The sequence below is a fragment of the Caenorhabditis remanei genome, chromosome X (assembly GCF_010183535.1).
Source record: "Caenorhabditis remanei strain PX506 chromosome X, whole genome shotgun sequence".
Lineage (NCBI taxonomy): Eukaryota > Metazoa > Nematoda > Chromadorea > Rhabditida > Rhabditidae > Caenorhabditis > Caenorhabditis remanei.
The window spans coordinates 18,506,188-18,529,429 of record NC_071333.1 but is presented as its reverse complement, the minus strand read 5'-3'; the positions used below and the strand labels follow the sequence as shown (position 1 = coordinate 18,529,429).

At 36.9% G+C, this 23,242-nt stretch overlaps 4 protein-coding genes across 4 annotated transcripts; 1 reads left to right on the top strand and 3 right to left on the bottom strand.

Annotated features, from left to right (window-relative positions):
• Positions 1–8,478: 8,478 nt before the first annotated feature.
• GCK72_025745 (uncharacterized protein) lies at positions 8,479–9,754 on the top strand (the record flags this gene model as incomplete). The annotated part of the gene is made up of 4 exons (XM_003105528.2): positions 8,479–8,634; positions 8,685–8,816; positions 8,869–9,004; positions 9,534–9,754. The coding sequence occupies 4 exons, from the start codon at positions 8,479–8,481 to the stop codon at positions 9,752–9,754; spliced, it is 645 nt and encodes a 214-aa protein (XP_003105576.2).
• An 805-nt stretch (positions 9,755–10,559) lies between these two features.
• Positions 10,560–11,101, bottom strand: GCK72_025744 (uncharacterized protein; the record flags this gene model as incomplete). Its single annotated transcript, XM_003105612.2, has 3 exons — positions 10,560–10,619; positions 10,673–10,743; positions 11,005–11,101. The coding sequence occupies 3 exons, from the start codon at positions 11,099–11,101 to the stop codon at positions 10,560–10,562; spliced, it is 228 nt and encodes a 75-aa protein (XP_003105660.2).
• A 7,123-nt stretch (positions 11,102–18,224) lies between these two features.
• On the bottom strand, positions 18,225–19,306 carry GCK72_025743 (uncharacterized protein; the record flags this gene model as incomplete). The annotated part of the gene is made up of 6 exons (XM_003105495.2): positions 18,225–18,377; positions 18,431–18,510; positions 18,557–18,779; positions 18,830–18,907; positions 18,958–19,035; positions 19,214–19,306. The coding sequence occupies 6 exons, from the start codon at positions 19,304–19,306 to the stop codon at positions 18,225–18,227; spliced, it is 705 nt and encodes a 234-aa protein (XP_003105543.2).
• A 541-nt stretch (positions 19,307–19,847) lies between these two features.
• On the bottom strand, positions 19,848–21,100 carry GCK72_025742 (uncharacterized protein; the record flags this gene model as incomplete). Its single annotated transcript, XM_003105607.2, has 6 exons — positions 19,848–20,018; positions 20,065–20,138; positions 20,188–20,407; positions 20,463–20,537; positions 20,583–20,660; positions 20,825–21,100. 6 exons carry the CDS (start codon positions 21,098–21,100, stop codon positions 19,848–19,850), a joined length of 894 nt encoding a protein of 297 aa, XP_003105655.2.
• Positions 21,101–23,242: the final 2,142 nt, after the last annotated feature.

Genomic DNA, 23,242 nt, shown 5'->3' with positions numbered 1-23,242 from the left:
ATACATTCCAGTTGAAGTGAAGAAGACATACACGAAGAATAGGTTAACCTCTGCGCTCTCTCTTTCTTCACTTACTTCAAAAATTTGATTACAATGGCTATTGAAAAAGTGAAGAAAAAGCGTCCGAAAAAGTAGAGAAAAGCTGAAGAGTCAGGTCCCTCCTACACTTTTCTTTTTTTTCTTCTATTCTGTTCAACTTTGTCAAAATGTTGCATAGCATAGGTCAAATAATTTACATTTTTATCAAATCATTCAATCTTTCAAGTTTCAAAGTCGAATGGAATAAAATATAACAAAAAAACAATTGAAAAGAACAAGAGGGGATGCCGTGACGTCATAGTCCACCTGTTTTTCTGAGTGTGTGAGAAACGGAGGAGAAGTCCTGAAATCATGAGATAGACGAATGGGAAAAACCAAAGGGATACCTTTTTTCTTATCCCTCGATTTCCCATTTTTCTAGGTTTCCCATGTGCTCGGTTTTTCATGTTTCCATTCCATTCTTCCGTTATAAATATTCTTTCTGAATACTCAAATACTTCAGAACTCTTTTTTTTCGTATAAGAACTACAGTATCCCCCTCCCCTTTTCACCGCATCTAATAAAATTCGTTTCTTTAGAAAGACATGATTCCAAATGAGGCAATAAATCCCGGCTCTTGCTTCCCTTAATTTCCGCCCGTTTTCCATTCTTTTTACGCTCATTTTCTAACGTTTATGATGCTACAGAGCTCGGTTTAGCTTGGAATGACTTTGAAAATGAGATCTCAGCTTTTTTTTTTCCTTTTCACTCTTCAACCAGAAATTTCCATTCGAAAATTCAGAATTTTGAAATTTCAAATAAAAAGCATTTCAGTTCCTTATTGCCATCTTCCTTCACAATATCTTATTGTTGAAATAAAAAATACTTTCATTTTCTTGACCTACTTCTCAATATGACGTCTACGCACTCTTGGTCTCCCATAGCTGCAAAAAAGAGCAAAAAGTCATCTTCTTTTATTTTTTGTTGAAATCTGAATCCATGTGTCAAATTTGTACTAAACCCTGGTACCCTTGGTAACAACACACCAAAAAATCGACATTGGCAGGGACACTCATTCATTATGTGTCCCCACATGCCAATTCAGGAAAAGCCTTCCCCCACACCGCGCTTCTTGTCTCACTCTCCCCCGTGGGGGATACATTTTATCGCCTACTAACTGCATTGTCAAGTGAGAAAAGAGTGATTCCCAGACTTCTCTTCACTCTCAGATTCGTCTTTCTCTTTCTGTAACACTTGTCGACATCTTAATCACATTGTGGAAGGAAAGAGCCCAGGTCTTCCAGTCTGGGCAGATACATTAGTAGAAACACACACATTGCCTACAAAAGCTTCTTATTAGGTCCCCCGAAGAGGTTCGGAAGAAACGTAATGTGGGCGGAGCGTTTTTGATGGGGCCCTCCCATCAGATTTTAGAAGGAGTGGACTTTGTGCGGTGGGGAGGACCAGAAAAGCATTGGAATTTACATAATTCCTATATGTTGTCGTGTCCGGTCCATAAATAAGTTCACATGACCGAATGACGTTGAGTGGTGACCATCTGTCAATTTATTCTATTCATTTTTGGTAAAAAATGTTCCAATGTTAGAAGTGTTTTTTTACTCGAAACTTTAGAGATTTTAACATTTTCCTTCTTCTTGTCCCATCTTCTTCCACCATCTCATCTCCAATACTTCTGTGCAGATTGAGACAATTGACCGGACAGCAACTTCCTTCTGCTGGACCCCCATGATGACATTACCTCTTCTATCCCGCCCTTTTTCCTTTTCTTCTTCTTTTCGTTGTCTTTTTTCCTTTTTTCGCATTCCCCCCTCCCGAAATACCACGATCATCATTTTTGTTTCTTGCAGCTACATTTTTGAGTTGACTCACAAAATAACTAACCTAATTTCATGTGTTTTGCCACCCACGCCTTACAATTTTTTTAGTCCTTTCTCATAACCGTTTGTTTTTATTTTTACAATCTGAATTTATATTTTATGAGCTTCATAATGATGTCAATTATTTCAAACTGAAGAATGTTTCTTTTATTTTCAGTTCCCCGAGATACAAGCCAGCAGATGAGAAAACGAGCAAATAAAACCATGAAAATTCAAAAGTGAAAAAATAAACTATGAAACCTATCTACCTTCTATTGCTTCTATTTCTCCCCAGGATACGGTAACTGTTCAAATTTTTTGGAAAAATTGTTTAAAATTTTAACTTTACAGATCCTATGACGTTCGATCGGTTAGTACATCCTGGGGAATGGTGAGAGGGGAAGTAGTAAGTCCGGAAGGAGATGATCTACCACCTGTCGCTCAATATCTTGGAATACCATATGGTGTTGCTCCGACTGGGCAGGTTAGTCGTTTTGTTATTCTGTTTTTTTTTCACTTCCTTGAAAAATGAAGAATGAAGAGCTCAAAAAAGTTGATATATTCCCTCTAGGGAAAAATGTCAATGATTGGTGATGTTTTGACGTTTCCAAGATGTTGCCGACAAAAATTCGCCTAAAAATTCGTCCCAAAAATGTTGCACTTTTTTAGTATCGCTTCAACATGGCCATATCTGCCGCGAAATGGACACATATGCCAAAAGATTCCCGGAAAGTCTCACCAGTATGCATTCAGACCGATATGCCGGAATTGAGTGAAACCAAGTAGGGGAAACATAATTTTCACTAGGCGTTCTTCGCATTTTCAGACGTTTCAGAGCATTCAAACATACTTCTGCACAAAGATTCGATTTCAACCATCGGCTACTTCCAAATCTTAAGAAGCAATCTGAAGACTGTCTTTATATGAATATATACGTACCAGAACGGTTGGAAAGTTCAAGAGACAATTATCTGCCGGTTATGGTTGTGGTTCACGGTGACGAGTATGGTTGGGGTACTGGAAACGCATTCAATGGTACCACACTGGCGGCGTATGGTCATATTATTGTAGTTACGTTGAATTATAGATTGGGTGTTTTCGGTGAGTCAGTTTGTATTTTTAATGATTTTTTTGGTCTCTTTTTCTTTTTTAGGGTTTCTGGGTCGATGTGAATCGTCTTCTTGTTCTGGTAATAGTGGAATTTCGGATTTGGTGTCAGCGTTAACAATGCTCAATGTCATTCTCCCATCTTTTGGTGGTGACTCAAAGTCTGTCACCTTGGCAGGTAACACCTACCTAAAATTCTTAATGAATCAACCATATATTAAGGTTGGGGCTCTGGCGCGTCTCTTGTCTCCTTATTAATGGCCTCCCCATTAACACAACCCGGTAGGCGACTATTCCGGCGTGCAATCCTCTTGGATGGAAGTGCTTTATCGCCTTGGGCGATTTCGCAAAATCCTCAACAGTATTTTATGCAGCTCGCCGAGGAACTCGCGGTAAGCGGTTTAAGAATTAGTTTTCCCAAATGTGTTTACTTCCGAAATAAGTAGTAATTCTCTAAAAACAAAAAAAAGTATTTCAGTGCGCGCCAAAAAACCGAACATCTTCATTCAATGACAACGTTGACACAATCCTCCGATGTATGCAAGTGCACTCATCGGAAAACATTACAAAAGCCGTTCTGAAAATTGATGTTCCAACGTTTTTGTCGGGATTCGCACCGATTGTTGATGGACAGGTGGGGGGTTGAAGTGCACGCACTAATGATCAGCTAATTAATTGCATGTCACACATGACACATTGTTTCTAATTGGGTGGAAAGCTGCCAGAGGGGAGGGAGGAAGAGTACTAGTACTTCAAAAATTTATTCCAGCTCATTCCCAACAAACCACAAGTCTCCTTCTCTACACAATATGGATCACTCTTTCGAGAAATTGATCTACTCGTTGGAATCAGCTCTAACCCATCGCATCACATGATTTCCAATGAGGATTTGAAAGTTGGGATATCCAAGGAGAAGCGGATGCGAATTTTCCGTTCTCTTGTCAGAAATTTGTACGATTTCCACCGAGAAGAGATTCTGGCCTCAATCATCAATGAGTATACAGACTGGGAGAATCCAAGGGTAACATCTTGTTTCCATTTTGAGTTTCTTGACAAAAATTGTTTAGGACCACCCAAAATCCATCCGCAACGGAGTGCTCAGCGCGTTGAGTGATGTACTTTACACCGCGCCTCTTATCGAAACACTTCGCAGTCATAGTGCTGATGAAGTTCGCAAGGAGGCAAACACATTCATGTGAGTCATTAAAAAAACAGCTCTCCCACATACCATAGTATTTTTTTAGGTTTGCATTTGCTCACGAGACACGATCATGGTCTCAAGAACAACCAAATAGTGGGATTCGAGGTTCTCTTTCAGGAGATATTGTCCCATATATCTTCGGTTACCCGTTGGCCCAAGGAGATAGTGAAGAACGGTTGTATTCTGGATTTAATAGTGATGATAAGGGGATTTCGAAGGTTATGATGCATTATGTGTCAAATTTTGTGAAATCTGGAGACCCCGCAAAGCCAAATCCAATGTCCAAGAATTTCCCTATGGGAGATGTGTTCCATTCAACTGCATGGCCACAATTTGATCAACCGAACCGGGAAGCTTATTTGGAAATTAGTAAGTGTATAAACACCTAGGTACGGTAACGGTTAGCCATTCTAATTTCTAATTCCAGCCGACCGACCACGTGTCAAAAACTACTATCGTAACGCTCAAGTTGGATTCTGGAACAGCTTCATCCCTCAACTGCACCGCAAGGGGAAGGAGACGGAGCCAGTTGGAGAGGAGCATCACTTACTGCCAGACCACTTCAGGAAGGACACCTATTTTGGAAAAACCCGTCATTTTTCGGAATTCGCGAATGTGCCTTTCCCACCGCCACCAATGCCACCATCCCCGCCACCCGAGTTGACCACTAAACCGAAGACTAGTGAATGTAAGTTGGCGAAGATTTCTGCAAACCAAAATTTTTTTTTTCAGCACCTACTACACTTCAAACCACCACAGAAAGTGAGAAAGTGACGTCCGGAAAATATGGAACGGCGTTAGCATTTGTGATAATAGTTGGTGTTGCATTCCTGATTCTCAATATCTGTCTATTTTTGGGAGTGCGCAGAGAGGTGAGCCACTTTTTTTTTTTAACCCTTAGTTCTATCCAAGAACACGCCTTGAATCGTAAACATTGGTGATGGTAATGAAAATGTACTATTACTCAGTTTATGTCTGTCACACATAATATTTTTTGCTCTGAATTCAGTGGGGAAAAACGCGGCGGAACACGGATAAGAAGTTTCAACTGCAGTATAACACGTACAATTCGAATCATGGAGGAGGAGCTGAACAGTATAACAGCCTAAACTCGCCGGTATGAACCTCCTTGCTTTTTCTTTAGAAATACATGTAATAGTAATACTTTTAACTGTTTTGACAGCTCTAAAACAAAAAAGAATTAGCTTAACCCTACCAACCGCATGGCATGATGCTAAATCCCTAATATTGAATTTGGTTATCAGTTATCCCTAATGCCACCACCTCCACCACCTCTCAACGGGCTTCACGACGATATATTCGATCATCGAATTCCACATCTACGGAATGGGTCATCGGTACATGGCACGCTTCCAAGGAATTCATTTCAGGAACAGGCACGTGTATAATGCATTATTCTTTACCCCCGATTTTTGAAATTTTTATTGCTTTTTGAACAGCTTTTGGAAATTGCGAAGAATGGTTTTGTTATTATTAGAGTTTTATAGAGAACGCATGTTTGGGAACAAAAAAAATTATAAAAATTCTAGTTCTCGAGATTTTCAACAAACTCAGTAGAGAAGGTCGCCAGCTTGGAGTTATGGGATGTGACCTATATGATTGGAAAGCTGGGAAAACGTTGATTCCAATTATATATTCAATGTTTGCTCTCGAGGCCTAGTATTCAAAAAAAAACAAAGTCAAAGTTCTGTAAAATGAGCAACTTTGTGACACGCGAAAATTTTTTGAATTTTTCTCACAATTATCACATGTTAAAAGGATAATACTTTATCAATTTTCAGAACTTTGACCTCTTTTCTCAAATACAGGCCTCGAGTGCAAACACTGAATATAAATGTGGAATCCGTTATTTCTCAGCTTTCCAATGATATAAGTCATGTCCAATATGTATCTTCCAACTGACTTCATAACCTAGGAGCCCAATTTTTTATAACAAAACCTTTTTTCCAATTTTTGAAACATTTTCGATTTACCTTTGGAATGACAAACCTACCTCATTTCCTAATTACAATTTGCGGTTTTAAACATACTCAACTCATTTTAACAATTTTTGAAACAAATAAATGTTCTGTCCCTTGTCCTCTCAGTTTTGTGTTAGTTCGAGCTTCAAAAACGTGTGTTTCTTTTAGGAACCTTTACTATCCGCCTCGCACAAAAACTCAACGTCAATGCGACCAGCGGGAATCTCACCGACGTGTCCGCGTCACGGACGTGCCGCGCTTGCCCTTCAAAACAGCCGGTAAGAAATTGAGAGAAACTGTGTTTATGATCATACTGACATGTTCAAGAGGTAACAGTTTGACTGCTGCTCAAGCACCGACTTTGGAAGAAATACAGGTCTAACATCTTCATCAATACAATCTTCAAATCATCAAATGAAAATTTTCATCATCAGTTTTTTTTTTACTATTCTTTTAAAATCCCATTCACCAGCTCACGATCTCCCATTTCTTTCGTCTATTTTTTGTCTCGAATTGTACACATCCAGTTTTGCGGTGTTTTGTACATATTTTTTCCTATTTTTCTCTCATTGTATTGTAAAAAACATAAAAAAACACAAATTTCTAATTTAAATTGCTTAATTTGCTTTTCTTCCCATTTCTTGTCATAATAAAGAACAGACCGCTAGATGTTGAAATTTCAGATTCTAGGCCAACCGAAGCAACGCAAAACGTTTTATATAGACATCAAACAAACATATAAAAATTTCACCAATGTATGCGAACAGAAGATTACCTCCCCGTTGTGTGTATGTTCAATAGGGCGCAGGGATGGAAAGTGAAAACAAGGATCAATTGAACACGCGGTGTCAATTTTAAATGTGTTTTTTTTTCTTTTGTGCCACGTCATAATGTTTGGAAAATATTACTAATATTCCGTATATTTGCACTAGCACTTTTTTGGAAGCAAAACTATTTGTTTAACTTTTTTGTGAAACAAATGGTATTTCACAAATTTTGTTTATTTGCAAGATTTTCAAATTTTTGGTTTCTATTGTATATTTTATGAAAATGTCTTTTCTGTGGAAATAAGGTTGAAATCTTGGAATTTTGTCAGAATGCAAACATCTGAACTTCAAAAAATATTATTTGGTTCAAATGCGATTTTTTCGCATAAAAAACCTTTTCACTTGAAACAGTTTTTTGTGTTAAAATATAACTTTTCTTCTGACATCAGTTACTTTTGAGAAAATGGGTTTTGTGATGATAGTGATATTTTCTTGATGATAGTGCCAACTTACCATTCTGGTCAAGGTAAAATGTAAGAGATAGTTGTTGTTTCTACCATCTTCTTTTCTTTTTCTTTTTTCAATTCTCAATTCTATCTGATGTTATCATATCAACGCAAAATCGCTAAATTTTCTATCAAAACAGAAATTATTGTCTTACCCTTCTTAGATTAAGTTGTTTACAACAATTAAATTAATTGTTACAATTTTTCTAATATTCCACTAATCTTAGAACCAAAAAGGTCACTTCAATCTTTTGCCAATTTGTATACTTCCCCGTTCAGTCCGGTTTCGAGCATTCAAGAGCTGGTTATGGATAGCTCTCTATGAACACACTTTTTGTCCGAAAGAGCACACCAGTGCCACCATTCATTCATCTCATAATGTTTACCCGACTCGCGTCAAATTTTTTTCGATTCAAGACACTTTGCATTTCACATACATATACATATAGAAGATAGTGGACAATGTATGTATATAGATTTTTTTTGGTCAGCAATATATTGAAAGTTACCTATCTGTGTTGTTCAATCTTGATTGTTTCATCTTTTCACTAGTCTACCGCCTACCCCTTCTCTCGGGTAGAGGTCGGTTGATAAGTCTATTGTTTTGTTCTGTTTTTCAATATTTGTTCTCCTGATAGTCGTTCGCCCCAGTTCTTCGTACAGATGATAATTTTTCTTTTTACATTCCAATGCTATTTTGTTTTTCACGATAAAAAACTATTTTTATTGAGAAAGACAGTTGGAAAATAAGAAGTACAGAACTAACGAAAAAATTCTCTGATAGTCTATTATAAGTTCACAATCTGGTGTCGCATGGCGTTAACGGAAATTGTGCGGTTGGGTTTCGTAGTGGAAATGGGTGAAAAACTGTACTCAACTACGGCTTTCATGCTTTCAACTACGAGACCCATCCGAACAAATTCCATTTTCCTTTACCGCCATGCGACAGCAGACTGTGATTTTATAAAAAGAATCGAGTACTGTTAGTGTTTTTATTGAACTTCTTATTTTCAGCTCAACATGCTCACAACATCCGCCTTACTCTTGTCAGTTTTCACTATTTCTGCACTGGGCGCTGATGAAGACTACACCGTGGAGACCTACCCAAACCCAAAGAAAGGAAGCTATAAGGAGTGTAATCTTCGAAGTGCTGGGCTTGTCTGCGATCCATATGAGGTAATTTTAACATAGGGATGGTCCTCTAAAATGGAAAAAAAAGTTTTCAGACACTTAGCGAATCGGAAAGGTATCGTATCAACACCCAACTTGTAACATTTGTTACCAAAACCGAGGTGAATAACAACAAAGATTTTTGTTCGAAGAAAGGGACCGATGCAATGTTTGTTATCATCAATAAGGTAGTTTTTTTTCAAAATAATGATATTAATTTTTATTTCATTTTTCCTCCAGGGCTCCCAAGACTTCGCGGATGGTCTTCGCCAACACTGGAGCAACATTGACACCCAATGCGGCAGATTTGGTCTTCTTGTTCTTTCTCTTGATGACCGAAGCGTATACGGGTCTTTTGATGAAAGATCGCCAATAAGTGAGTGATTGAATCATTTGATGAAAAATCAAATGAAATTGAAAGAAAGCGTTGTATGAGAGTAAGCGGAGGGTTATGAAGGTATGACCATGACCTGAAAAGATGATAGTTTGCCTGTTGTGATATTGAACCAGTTCATATAAGGTTGATGTTTGAAATGGAAGATTCAATCAGTCGGTGTGACAAATTATTTTGAACTTTTGAAAAATAATATATACTGAAAACTAGACCTGTCAATGACCGCGCCGGGCCGGGCTAGGAAACATTAAAATTATGTGTGGTTTTACCCGGCCCGACTCAGCGTTTGAAACGAAATTTCTGAATTCGAAAAATTTTGAACAAGTCTAGTTTTCGACTAAAAATTTAAAATTCAATCAAAAGCAGCTGAACATGTATAATAATTTAAGCACTTTCACTCTGAATTTTAGAAAAGTTTTCAAAAAAATTCTATCAAAAAATGAGCACCCTTTTTTTTATACGGGCCGACCGGGGCCGGGATATCTGCTAAAAACAACCTGTTTATTTTCAGATATGATCCAACTCCAAGCGATCATTGCTACTGAAGACAACCACATTAAAACTGGATTGTACACCACGGCCATCACCAACATCTTAAAGGAAGTTGCGGATTCAATGACCCCACAAAACCCAGGAACAACTATCAAGCCACAAACCACCACCAAATCTTCTCAGATTCAATTTTCAGTATTTTCAATCATTCTGGCTTCAGTGTTTACCTATTTTTTGTAACGAGTCTTAATTTCCAACATATTTTTTTATAACTATGATTTTTCCAAGTATGGGTTATTCTATCAGTTGTCTTAATTTCTTATTTTCAAACTTCACTCGAGTCTTACTCACCATTCCCATCATTCCATCTTTTTGCCTTCTCTTCTTCTTTCTTTCGATTGAATGAACAACACGAACTGACTTGATTTAGCCAATTTTGTCTTTTAACACCCTTCGAGTTCTTGGAAAACAGAATAAGTGCTCAATGATGGTCTTCGGAATATTCTAGAAGCCTCCTACAGTAGTATTTTCTAGGATGCGTCATAAAATTAAAGAAGTGATCAACATAAATTATATTTGTCAACTTTCAAAACTTTATGAGAGTTCCGCTATCTAAAAGATGTACAACATGGGGCGAGATCTGATGATGATGATGACGGGTTGGCACATTTTGTTTGCACATGAAACACATCTTGCACGGAAGAATAACAAGTTTTTGAGGGAAGAAAATAATGTTTTTAAGGGTGAGGGGTGGGAGGGAGAAGATGAAAATGGGATGGGCGATGACAACGATGGGGCGGGCGATTGGTTTCTTCTTGAGGATCATTGGGAGAAAAAGTTTTGGGGGGTGAGAGGGAATGGCTTGTTCGATGGATGATGGTGATGATTTGGTAAGGAGCGGGAAATGGGTGCGAATCGACAATGACATATACAAAAAGCAAGATGTAAGAGAAAAAGAAAGGAAAAAAAGAGAGAGAGAGAGATCGTTTTGAATAATATAGGTTTATCAATTGTGGTGCTGACCAAAGTAGAGCCCTCGTTTTCATTATCCGTACCGCAGCATCGGAAGTGATGCCAGTGAGTCAAGACTCACTGAGCCAGCGCCCTGAAAATCCGATAGTAAAATTAAAAATCCATATAAAGGACAGGACACTGTACCTGGTTCCGGTTGACTCTCATGAATCCGACATTTTCCTGTGGGTAATAAGAACTCTCGTGATTTCTCGCTGCTGAAAATGAAAATTCAAAAATTATTGAAAGAACATTTTGTTTGTTTATGCCTAGGTGATCATATTGGATTGTTTGGATCAGAAACTAATGCATCATGTTTTGCGAAGTTGGTTGATCAAAGTTTAGGAATACAAAATCCGAAGTTCAAAAAAACATTGATAAACCACCTGCAAAGTGTCTGACGGAAAGCTTAATTCTTGAAATGACAAATTGATTCTCGAAATGACAAGCCAAGTTCTTGGAAAAAAGGTCAAACTCACATTGAATCAGGAACCGAACATAATCTGACGGTAGTGCCGAAGTCGAGACGACGAGCACGATGAAGAAGACGAAAAGGGTTCGCAACCAACTGCTCATACTCTACCCTGCAACGATATCACAAGTAAAAAGAATGGAACATTCTGGTCGAACGAGCAAAAGACAAAGAAGAAAAAGATAGAAGGGAAAGTGAGAAGAATTGGATTTTGTATTGGTCTTGCTTTTGGTCTCAGTCACTAGTGCTTCTACAGACTGGTTGGAGACATTCCCAGCTTAGCGCTTCCCAGTTCCAAATCGCAAACGCCTAATCGGCCCGGTCAAGGAAAAAATAAGATTTGGTGCAGAAGGCGCCGGCGGTTTTGTCAGTCTTTCGATGGCATGACTCGACGGACCAAAAACGTCATTCGGAATGACAATGTCTCGCAGGCAAAAGGAAAAGCGAGGACCTTTTTTATCCTTAGCTCTGCTGCTGCTTCTTCTTCTTCATTAATGCGTAGGAAGGAAGCAAAAAAAAACTAGGAGATGAGGGTGGAGAAGAGTGAAGACGAATATTGCACTAGCAGCTCAAATAAATGACAGGTGATGTTCTCCTTCTTACGTAAAGAAGTGAAGGAGTGAAATAAATGCGGCGGGCCGTGAAAAGCCGTGAAAAAAGGAGTTGGAGACTCTGATCTCACTATGAATGATCAGAAAACATTATCATATCAGTCAAGAAACATTAGCGGATGAAGAAGATATGGAAGTGTGGTGGTTAGACATCTCACGTACTTTGGTATTCTTTGCAGTGAGGGTGTCAGGAAACAAATAAGAAAATGATGTTGTATGATGGTACGGAGGGAAATAAAGTTTTAAAAATAGATGCTCATAACAGTAGCGAGACTATTGAGGATGCACCAAACATACCAAACATAAATACCGTAGGTAGCAAAAAAAGGTAAATAGCTACAGTAAGCCTCTAAACATTAATTCTTGAAAAATCCGAATATCAGTCCATTAACATAACTAAAAGCAGTAAGAATCGTATGACACTATACATTTCTAAAAGTCAAATCTATATTTCCTTTATACATAGCTGAACTACATAACTTAAATTAAATAGGAATATCCGTCTAGCTCTGATTTTTCAATTTATGCTAATAATTTTTTGCACTCGGGAAAGACTCAAGACTTAACATTTCCTTCTTAGCGAGGGAGTCAAATCTTATTTAAAATGCAATCGGAAGTGGGATCTACGATATGAATACAGGATTCTGAAAATGACAAGTGAAAACAATAGAATATAATAGAATAAAAAGAAAGGAAAGTCAGCCGCCGTGTCAATTTTTCTGAGAACAAGTACTTAAGGAAAAGTTAGTTCATATCACGTCATTTTTATTCTACTGGACTCAAAACTTTGATTCAAATAAGCTCGATTATGTGTTATTCACACCTATTGCACACTAGATATTAAATGAGGAGAGGTAGTTGTTCTCTATTTTTTATTTTTCCATTGTTTTTGTCGTTGTCTTCAAAAGTCGAAAGCTCCAAGTTTGCTTTCATTCTCCTGTTTGTGAAAAATGAAAAAAGGGGAAAAAGAGAAGTAAAAAACTGAAAACACTAACTTTACAGAAAAAAACTGATGAAGGAGTTGATGATGGTAATGATGAGAAAGGAAGTTTGGATTTACATAAATCAAAATAATTTGCCTCCCTCCTCCTTCTAGGACCCTAGTTAACTAAGAGAGGGGAGGAGAATAACAAGTGTCATCTCATGAAGTTTCTGAGAAACGATCATGACAGTTTCTTAATTTAAATACTAGTAAGTTCCTTGTTATTTTGGAAAACTACAGTATTACTATAAAAACCAAATTTTATTCTTACATCATTTCTGGGAAGGTCTAGACTTTTTGTTCTGCGAAACAACACTTCAACACTTCATTCTCTACTCCATCTGCTTTAGGATGCATCAATTTTGTCGTTGAATTTATGAAAAGCCTTTCTTGGTTCAAAAACACTACACTTCATATTCGAAACTTATTGGAATCTGGTAGAAAGGACTAATTTGGGCGAGAGCATGAATAGAAAATGAAGAATAGAGAGAATGAAACAAAATAAACAAGTTTTTGTTCAGAAAAGGTCAAAAGCATTTATGAAACAAAGCGAGTAGGAGTAAGGTTGCCTTCTGTCGGAGTGCATTCACGCGTGGCACGTTTGGAGAAGAATTATATATAAAACTTGGCTCAAATGTGAAGAAATCGAGCTTTAACAGAAAAAAGAAAGGTACGAATGACGTGTCAATGCTAGAGTTTTCTGCTAAAGTCTTCTGACATCGTATCGCATCCAGAAGGAGAAAAGGCGGGAGGAGTCATCTATTGCTCTCGCACCCCCATCTATTCGCATCTATTTAATTTAAAAGTTCCCGAGAGGAGGACAACTGACCGACAATAAAACTGGCTCAATTACACATATACCACAGTTTCGGCAAGACATGTATTGCGACGTCTAGACCCGGATGGATACTACGAAAAAGCTTTCTTCCGAAATGAAGATGAAGAGTGCGGGGGACTTTTTTTGCACCTAATTGGTCCTGTTAATTGAAATTGACAATACGAGAGACTTATTGGATAATGAGCCACATTATCCAACGTGATTTCATTCAGGAAACATGATTTTTTGTTTTTTTTTAGCTGGAAATGTCGAATAATCTATGAAAGACAAAACACAAATCAATAGAAGTTTTAATCGGATTGGTAATACTCTGTAGTTTATTGAAAATTTATTCCAAGACGAAACTCACATTCAGTGAAGAATATTTCTCAAATATTACTATCACCTGCTCTAAATTTTTTATTTCTAATTCTGGACTTTTTACGCATGTATTTCAATTACCATATTCAGAAATAGAATTAAAATGGAATTCTTAATGGAACTTGAATCAGAATCTGACACACACAAGCAGCTGAAATTTTCAAATATGAAAATGAAAATGTAGAACTATGACTGTGAAAAATGGAAAAATTTCGGGTTGAAAAACTGAAAAGAGAAACGCAATGATGCGTATTCATCTGCGAGGGTGGAAGTGGATTCCGAAGTCTGCTGATGACTTTGACCATCGGAAAAACAACAACAGGTATGAAAAGAAGAATAGAGATGTCTAAGAATATGGTCCTGTTTTTTGAAACTTTGGAATATTTGATTTCATAATGTTAGAAGGTACAACCTAGTCAAAATAACTGTATGAAAAATATGATGTCTTACACTATTGCAAGATCTATACCTCAACACGTGTTCAACCGAAAGATTCGGATCATAAAGCAATGCGATACAAAGCAAGAAATGTCCGCAGAGCATATGAAAAAGATATGTACAATTTTCTTCAGAAGCGTGGGGGGTACATGTCATCTTTTAAGTGTACAATTTTCTTTGCTCACACAAGAGATAATCAGGTTAGAGCTTCGTCATCTTTGCGGTTTCGTCTGGACACTGGACACCGCCCCATGAAAAAAAACCGACAAAAGAAAAGCAGAGATTAGACAATTTACGATCGGAATGAAGAATAGGACATCAAATTGCAAATTCGTATGTCCTGAATCAGTCTGGAGATGAGCAAGATTAATGACATCATATATAGTGATTGAAAAAAACCTACAAACGTTCCATGATCACTGGTTGGAAGGTTATGTTTTTCGTTTCAGCAAAATAAAATAATATTGTTTTCCATGACAGAACATATTTGAACCAATTACTCAGTCATGCAAAAAGTTCTTGCTATGTCATCAGGTTGGAAACAGAAACAAAGTCTTGCTCAAATTTTATCAAATTTGAGCAAATCGTATGACGTAAAAACTGCACCTAACCAAAAAACAGAAAACATTTAAAAGTTATCCAACTAACCAAACAGAACTGTTGTTCTCTTTCTCTCCCACAAAAATTGCGCGGGGGTTGTCGATGAACGTAGATAAACTCTTTCCAAATGTACATATTTCAATCGTATGTACATACGTGTATACCGCCGCCCTCACTTTCATATTTTCATTGATAAGGAAACGACTACTGATAGGAATTATTTATAGGAGTCATCTAAATGACCGATTGGTCTGGTTTCAGAAAGTTAATCTGATTAGATTACACTTGTTGGGAATGATATCATATTTACGTGTTGTTGCTGAATTTATGTAAAATTATGTAATGAAATAAGGTGAACTAGCCAGCTGAATTTTTTATAATTTATATTTAATTTTGGTTGAAAACGTAATTGATATGAATCAACTGAAAATATGTCGGAATCAAAACTAGAACTGTTTGACTCACTCCTGACGGAGCATTGCTCAACATAAAAAGCATGGAACATGTGCATGTTTCACTAAATCGCATTTGAGCACTTGAGACATACATGTGTGACAAAAAAACAACATTCCTCCTTCTCACCCCTCCTCCTCATCGTTCAAAGACAAGGACACGGCGCGTGGGACGATAATAAAGTTGAGTTATCTTTTAAGGTACTTTGAGTTATTTCTTCTCTCTCCTTACCACAAATACCCTACAAATGATGTGCAAGAAAGGCCGTAAATAGTAACCAGCGCGCTATTTTTATCCGACATTCATTGGATGTCTCCTCGTTTTTTTTATTCCGCGACTTGCTACGTCACACTTCTTGTTCAACAAGCAATCTAGTAAGATATTTCCGGTCACATTTGTTTTTAATACAAATTTCGTCGGGAGCTAAAGTTAAATGGGGCAAAAGGTGTTGCCGGTTTCTAAGTTTCTAATTTTTGCATTGCATCCTCCACCACGTTTTTTATGAATGGAGGCAATGATGTAGGTGCACTTCCGGTGCAGTCTGTACTTCCGGAACAATGACGACATCAAGGCTAAAGAAAAATAGTGATTTATGGTCATGGAAATGGTTGAAGGCAAAATGTTGACAGTTAGGTAGTCAACACGGTGCTGATAACCTAGAATTTTAGAACATTAAATATCAAAACTGCAGCTAGTGACAAAAATAAAGGCACAATATGCACCAGGTGGAAAATATGAGAAAAATGAATAATGAACACTTATTCAACGGAAAAGTCCAGAGTTGTTATTTGTTTTTGTAGACAATAGTTAATTTCATTTTCAGGTTTTTTTCTGCTGAAAATAACAGCTCGAGGTTATGAATAATATGTGAGGGGTTTGTTAGGCATTAGGGCACAAAAGTGTTGAGAACATTAAAACAAGACACAAAGCTTATTAATAAGTTGAGAAATAAGAAGTGTCAGAATTAATTCATTTATAGTTTTGAAACAATTCTTGCATAAATAATCCTGTTTCATTTTTCATTTATAGAAAGTAGGGATAAAGGGATAAAGAGAAGCTTCTTAGAAGTGGTTCGGATACAAAATGAAGAAAAAAGACGGGAAGAAGAAGAAAAAAATTGAATCAGAAGGTGAAGACGGGGAGGAGAATGGGAAACCCAAATTAAATCTTTTGGTGTCACAGAAACATCCTTCTTTTCGTCTTTTCTGGTTTAAAATTGGATCTTTACGATCGGCAAGGAGCTTGGAATTTAGAATTTCGATTAATCTTTTCAGTGCAAAGAAAACAGGAAAATAGGAAAGAGGGTAACAAACATGTTAAGCGTACCTCAGGATTCTCAGAATGATGTGATTGAAAAATCAAGCTTTTCTCTTCTTTTTTTATAAGAAACAGAAACAGAAACTGACAAAAGACACACAATCAGGGTGGAAATGATGTGCAAAACGGAGGGAGAAAATGACAAATAACTGTAATTGTGGAGTTCCCAGAAGACCGCCTCAGACATGCAAGAGTGTTGCACAGATGATGGATTGAATGACATGAAAGGGTCAGATTTTTGAAAAGAAAGAAAAAACAAATGGATGATATTGGAATGATGTAACCAGGAACAGGAATTATGCCAGAACCTCAAAATAGTTACGGACCGGACCGAAATCGCATTTTATCGGCCCAGTACGGAGTTTGGCCCGTCATCCCGGCGTTTGAAATACAACAACTTTTCTTTTGGATGAAATTTTGAAGTTTTTGGAATTTTTCCGAAAATGTCGAATTTCAGTCTATACCTCAGAATTCAATCGAAAGCTAATTAAGAAATTGGATTATTTTAATGTATTATTTCTAATTCTAAAAAAGTGGTCAAAAATAGGTACCTTTTCTTGGAGCTGGGCCGAAATTTGAAAAATTTGCAAAACCTCTAAGTATAGCAAATATTATCGAATGTGAGTCCAATAGAACATTATATATCAAAAAATCTTCATTTTGATTCATCATCTCATCCTTTTATTTTCTTCATATTATTCTTCGTTTAATATTCAATCCAAATCAACGGTTCCATAAATCTTTGGTTTTTGAAGTGTGAAAAACGAGAGCTCATTGACGAAATGTAATCATTTGGAATGGCTGAGAAGTCCTGACGTAAATAAATGAGGAAAAGTTTTCAAACTGGATAAAACGGGAGTTTAACGAGGCGCGGAGGTGTTGCGGGTGGATTTGACAGGAGAGTATGAATGAGTGTGTCTGATATACTTATTGTATTGAAGGGTACAGTGGACTTATAAAGGACTATTGAAACTTCCTCACTTACCACCAGGCTTACCAGGCTTGCTCGGAGCGAAATTTTCGGAGAATCGGTTATCCAAATTTTCTCCAATTTTTGTTTCGGAGAATCGAAGAATTCTGAATAGTTTTGGAGAATGCAAACATTTACCCGAAAATGGTTCTAAAACAATTTTCTGTTGCGTTTCTTAGAATACACTTTTATAAAACATGTTTATACATCATTAAAAGCTTTTACCAGTAAAAATACATTAAAAACAGAGTTTGGAGTGTCGGCGATTCTCAAAAATTCTCCGACTTTTTTACGAATAGTTTCTCTGAAAAAAAATCGGAGAATTATCCGTCGGAGAAATTTAGAGAAGTCGGATATCCGATTCTTCGGCTCCTGCTTACCACCCTGTTACCGACAGTTGTATCTAGCGAATGCAATTTTTTAATCTGAAAAAATAAAAACAAGATAACAGTACATCTATTTATTGAAAGTTTCGAATATGAAAAAAGCAAAGTATAAATAAAATCGTTCGAAAGCGAGATTACAAACAATGCAAGCAAAAAAACATCTGTGAGGTATTTAATCATCTAGATCTGTTGGATCATGAGGTATTCAGGAGGTATTTAGAAAAGAAGATTGAGGTTAACAATAATTCAAAGCGCTTCAAAATTGAGAGTTATCAGAAATTCATCCGATCGTTCAACACAAAGTTGATGTCGACTGTCTTGACAGAAGAATCTTTTTTGAATCGAAGTTTTCTATCAGAAAATTCCACTGGCATCCTAACTTCAGTTTTTGGTAAAGGGGTTGTCGGCGGGAAGCTCATATCATGCTGAAAGTGTGTTATAATTAGAAAATTTATTTGAAAATTATCTGTATACTTACGTCGATAAATCCGACGGGTTTCTTGGAGCTTTCTACAAAGTGCAACGGGATTCTCTCTGTGCTCACTGGCTGCAATCCTTCTGAAAAATTCCAAAATTTTCATGAAACACACTTTTTTAAACTCACCTTGCGGTCTGTATTTTCTGTACGCGTATGACACGTTTTCGCCCAGTTTCAACATTAAACCTGGGTAGGTGTAGAGATACTGATCGTAGTCGTCGTCTATGACAGTCACATTAACCCGAAATCTTTTATGAGTCAATCTGTACTCTTTCCCGTACGGTTCGATTCCATCAAATGTAAACGGATTGTTTCCCAGAAAGACTCGGATTCTGTCGTTTTGCACACCCTAAAAACAAAACAAAAAATTAAAACAATTGAAAACTTGAAGCTGCTTACATTTTCGTACATATAAATGTGCAGCATTTCATTCTCCTGGATATCATGAATATATAGGTATGAAACATTGCTTCCCAACTGAAAAAGAAATAGTGTGACATCACATTTTCATATGATTACACACTTACCGAGAGAATGAGGTCACAGATGGGATCGGTACAATTGTCCGGCTTGGAAAAGCAGGCTTGTTCTCCGGAGCAAATTCCCTTTAAACATATTTGAGATTGAACCTATTTAGCGGTGAAATTAGACCTAATCTCATAAAAACTCCGAAGTGTACCTACTTCGTGTTTTGGTCAAAGCTAATCGGAATCTATTTTGTTTTTTTTCCAAACTACACACACTACTAGTTAAGTGATACAAAACATGTTTCTTCCAACTTACCTCAAGGGGGTTAGCTGCATTTTCGGCATGATCAGCAAATCCTGCTCCGACCAAAACTGCGATCAGCAGCAAGATTTTGGTAGCTTGATCCATTGAATATCCACTCGAATCAGTTGAAAATTTGGTAGTACTGAAAAATGAATGTGTAGTGGGAAACGTTAGAAGAAAAAAGTGGCAACATGCAGAAATGCAAAAAAAAAAGAAGAAGAAGAAGAAGACCAAAGTCTTCAGAATGCCATTCGTTATTAGTGTCACGCAAAGTTTATTCGATTTTGTTGCGTTTCTTATGCGTGTAGAATGTTTGCTCTTAGAGTTCTGCACGCAAGACTTCAAAAACCAGTAAGCGTAGAAACAGAAGAGAAGAGAAATAAGATGGAACTTTGTTACCAAGTATGAATCAGAGTAATCAGAAAAAAAAAGAATGTGAACTGAAGTTTTATTTATTATTATTGTTGGAAGCAAAACATTAAGAACCGAGTTTGAAATGTACAATACATATAAACATAATCAATGGAACTAATTTGTGGAAAAAGAAATTCAGATCTGTGTGAAATCTATGAGGTAGGGAGGGTATGTATTTTGTGGATAATGGGACGAAGAACAAAAAAAATATTACAGAAATTTCTTAAATTACTTAAATAAAAATCATTCTGTTCCTCCAGACGGTATAAAAATCTACTGTCTTGATTGGTGACTCCTTCTTAGCTCTGAGATTGACAACCTCAACTTGATCAATTTTCTTCTGTTGATTCTCTTCTGTTCTATTGTAGTTTAAACGAATTTCATACGGTAAGGTAGCTGCATGCTAAAAGTTTGTTTCGATGTAAAAATTATTTTATCTATTAACTCACTTCTCTGAATTCTTTTGGCTTTGTTGACTCCTTCACAAAGAACAGTTGTTCTCTTCTGATGCTTGCATCGTTCACTGCAAATTAACAACAGAAAGACTATAATGACACGCTTTTTAAACTCACTGCCTGCTTCATGGTATCTGATGGCGTATGTGATGTTTTCACCAGTTTTAAATAATAAACCGGGAGAAGTGTAGAGGTATTGTCCTTTTTCTTCATTTATAACCGTTAAATTCATAGTGAACTTTGCTGTCGTGATGTACGTTATTCCATACGGCTCATTTACAACCAACGCATGAGGAGTCGATTGTATAATCAGAATAACGCGCTCGTCTTGTACTCCCTTAAATAACAAAAAGTAACAACGTGGAAAATCAGGAAAACTAAAAACCACTTACGTTATCCGAGCAATATATATGTACCATTTCCAAGAAGTTAAAATTGTCCACATAGATAAAAGAGACGTTGCCCAACTATAAATATCATGGGAAAAAGTATTTTTGGAAACACGGACTTACCGACAGAATGACATCACAATCTTCCAAATTACAGCCTTTCGGATGTGAGAAGCAGATTTGATCGTTGGAACAGATCCCCTATAAAATTGATATAATATTAAACTACTAACTCAGCAGTGGAAACTGAAATAAGACTGAATCAGATTAGAACTCCTGATCAAAACGTGCTCAGTGCTTTTCCAAGACAACACACATTAATGCTTGAGTATTAGTCAATTTCCATATTTCAAAAATCAACTCACTTCAAGTTCAGAAGTATGTGGAACGTTGTCGACAGACACTGCAGTCTGAGTATCAGCAATTGAGGGAACAGGAGTGTTTGAAACAGCCCGAGGGTCGTTGACAGCATCGGAGATTTCGTTCTGAGAGTCAGATGAGATGTTCGAGGTAGCGGGATTGCCGACATCGTCTTTGGTGATATTTGAGAATTTGACGCTGGCATCGTCAGTGGTGTTGTTGGCGAACCCCAATCCAACCACGACTGCAAAAAGCAGCACGATTTTGGTGAGTAGAACCATTGAGTTTCCTCGTATCAGTTATTTGATTTGTTGATGAATCTGAAACATATGATATAACTTTTCAAAAATAAAGTAGCAGCTTCAAAAAATGCAACGAAAATATAAGAAGAATGCCATTCGCTGTCACAGAGACATCATCCATTTTTGTTGGCTGTCCTATTTATGTGTAAAACGTTTACTCCCGGCTTTTTGCAAGACGACTCCACACACTTCAAAGAACAGGAAGTGTGCAGAAACGCGAAGAAAGACTAGATAGATCTTCAAGGGTAATATAGAAATTACATTCTTCTGAAATAGTTATCATTCTGCACTTTCCCTTTTTCTTTATGCCAATTTCAATTATCAGCTTTTTTATTCTAATTCAGATTTGCAACTTGCAAGTTTTTGTCTTCTCTCTCATTGTTCTCTGACCACACTGATATATGTATTACACTAAGTTTGTATGTGTGTGATGTGTTTGAAATTTGAGTGGATACTTGCTCCTCCTTTTTACCCCCGAGCACTGGAACAAATGCTACTTGTTTACGTCAAAGGGGCTAGGGGTTAGTGTAAAAAGATGGGGTGATTCGTAAAACGAAAGTTGCAAAAAAAAAGATGAGAAAAGGGGACAGAGGGACATCTTTGCATTTTGGACATTTTGGGAGCGCAAAATGTTTCAAATGGAAAGAAAATGTGTTTATGAAAAAACTTGGACTAAACATTTTGGAAACTTGAGGGGGCAATACCAAGAAAAAGCATTCTTGGATAAAGACTAAAAAGAAAAAATGAATAAAACTATGGTAACACCGAACGCACTGGATTATAAGATCAGACTAATGGCATAGACTGGCTAGACAGCTTGCCATAAACTTTGCTCGGAGAAAATCTCAGCGGAATAGAAGTTTGGTGGATTTAACCCCTGTTTCAGACAGACAGAATTAAATTGAATGTGCAGTTCTTGAGAAGTGTGACAATATTGATTGACTATGGTTATTTCAGATTGAAGGGTAGGTGACATTTGGCGTTTATGCGTACAGATGTTTCAACAATTGAGTGATTCAAATACTTGCGACAAGCCGGACTGTGCCAATGTAAAATTTTCCTTAGGTTTGACCCGGGTTTTCGTACAAAAATTGAAATTTTAATATTTTTCATAACTGTTTGTTCAATTGAATCCAAAAAAGAGTGTGTGTTCAAATGAATCAGAAAAATCAGAAAAAAGACAAATAATAACTGAAATCATTTTTATTTATGTCAGAAGCAAAACATCAGGAAACAGACTTGAAATACATAATACATGTAAAAAGAAACAAAGGAAATACTAAAAGGAGAAATTTTTTAGATTTAAATACACCTATGAGTTAGGTGTATAAAAAAATATTCAGGATAAGGGAACAAAAAACAAATGTAATAGAAACTACTTAAATGAAAATCGTTATGTTCCTCCAGACAGTAGGAAAATCTACAGGCTTGATAGGTGACACCTTTTTAGCTCTGAACTTCATCAGTTTTCTTCTGTTGATTTTCTTCTGTAGCACATAGCATTTCTGCTTATATTTGACAAAAAATTCAAACAAAAAGCCAAAATATTTATTGAAAACGTTGTGCATATTCTAAAATCCGGCCCGGCCGAGCCGAGGCAAGATTTTGTGGATATGATGATAGGCAAAATAAAGACGAACTATGAGACTGCTCCCGGAAACCTAAAAAACAGAAAAAAATCAATTTTTTCTACGCCCAGCTCCTCGGACGACCCGGACCGCCGGGATTCATGAAGGAGTATCTAATTTTTTACCATTTTATTTTTCAATGTTATATTTAAAAAATTCCAAATACTTTATGCACAACGAAATTTTGAATGGTTTCTAATGTATTGTCGAAAATTCGTGTTTTTTAGAAAAACAATTTTTTTTACGGCCTCTTTGGCATTTCAGATTTTTGATCACCTCTCCCTTTTTCCAGTGCTAGTCACAATTCCTTTCCCACTCAGTTTCCCCGCACAAAGTTCACATTTCCAGTAAGAAGACGTGAGATCTTGTCGTTGTCCACCCAAAATTTCACCCCAATTATAATATAACATTCGACACGCGTTGTGCACGGCTGGTGGGAAGGAAGGGTCTTTGAGAGAGCGCGCATAACATACTTGGATTCATAAACCTCATA